This window comes from Centruroides vittatus, unplaced genomic scaffold (assembly GCF_030686945.1).
Source record: "Centruroides vittatus isolate TY-2023 unplaced genomic scaffold, ASM3068694v2 contig_272, whole genome shotgun sequence".
NCBI lineage: Eukaryota > Metazoa > Arthropoda > Arachnida > Scorpiones > Buthidae > Centruroides > Centruroides vittatus.
This window is the reverse complement of record NW_027121732.1, coordinates 29,862-31,129: the sequence shown is the minus strand read 5'-3', so window position 1 is coordinate 31,129 and position 1,268 is coordinate 29,862. Positions and strand designations below refer to the sequence as shown.

At 33.8% G+C, this 1,268-nt stretch overlaps 1 protein-coding gene across 1 annotated transcript; it reads right to left on the bottom strand.

Moving 5' to 3' along the window:
* Window positions 1-269: 269 nt before the first annotated feature.
* On the bottom strand, window positions 270-1,052 carry LOC136971793 (uncharacterized). The gene has a single exon (XM_067266295.1). The coding sequence runs from the start codon at window positions 1,050-1,052 to the stop codon at window positions 270-272; it is 783 nt and encodes a 260-aa protein (XP_067122396.1).
* Between the last annotated feature and the right edge of the window lie 216 nt (window positions 1,053-1,268).

The following is a 1,268-nucleotide window of genomic DNA, read 5'->3' as shown; positions in this document are numbered from 1 at the left end:
AAAATAGAACAACAAGTTCAAAATACAAAAAATATAACGGCTAACCAATATGTAACTAACAGCACAATAACGTTTCGAAATATCAAAAAATTAATAAAAATGCTGCTAAAATTAAAAATAAAATAATAATATATAACAAACAAATAGTGTATACAAAATATTAATACTTCTGCCTTAATAAACAAATTAATAACACTAAATGTTAACACTGCTTAATAAGCTGTACAGAGTTTTTCATTTAACAATACATATTAATAAAGCTACTGCTCTTATTTGAAGTTTACAACTGCAAACTTCCATGCGGAAGGAAGTCCCTCGGCATCTCTTGCGTTGATGCAATTCCCTTTAAGCTTGCTTTTATAGATTTCTAATTTTTCGGCCGTTCTTGCCAAGGTCGGGGAGTGTATCTGTTTCAGTATATCTGCTTCATTCCATCTTACTATTGAGCCTTCCGTTTGTGCCATTTGTGACAATACTGTGGCATTAGAATCTTTTCTAACATCATATCTGTGCTCTTTTATCCTTACCCCTAGGTTTCTGGTAGTAACCCCAACATAATCTTTATTTATTCCTAACATCTGATTCTCGTAAGGAATCTTATAAACGCCGGACCTATCCTCTTTTTTAATTATCCCTTTATCATTTCTAAGAATTCTGTACAGATTCGGAGCTCTTTTTAAGATTATCCTTGTATCCTTTATATTTGCGATTTCTTTCATAATGCTTCCTAAGTGTTTGTTGTACGTAAATTTCGTGTATGTAGATGGACCACGACCACGACCAGGTACTGTATCAGTACTAACTTCTAATTTATTGATAATCCCCTTTAACACATTCCTCTTGTAGCCCAATGCTTCTGCTACCTGCGTGATTCTTTCTATTTCTGCATCCCTGTCTATAACACTTTCGCAGTATAAAAAAGCCCTCCTAACTAACGCTCTAAACGCTGCTAATTTATATTTATAGGGATCGTTAGAGCCAGCCGGAATATAAAGTGGGCTATGAGTTGGTTTAATAAATACCCCGGTAGATATACGTCCCTCTCTAAACATAACCTTAATGTCCAAAAAATGTATCATAACAGAGCTTTTTTGCTCTAGTTTTAAGCTTAGGCCATCTTCATTATCATTGATCTTGTCAATAAATCTAGCAATTAATCGATTGCTTTTCCAAATTATGAATATATCATCAACATACCTTTTGTAGTATACGATGCTGTTCCTGAAATTACGCAAAACTTTAACCTCAAGCCTACTAACAACAAGCTC

Coding starts and splice junctions, on each gene's coding strand:
- LOC136971793 (XM_067266295.1), bottom strand. CDS start 1,052: ATGTTTAGAGAGGGACGTATATCTACCGGGGTATTTATTAAACCAACT.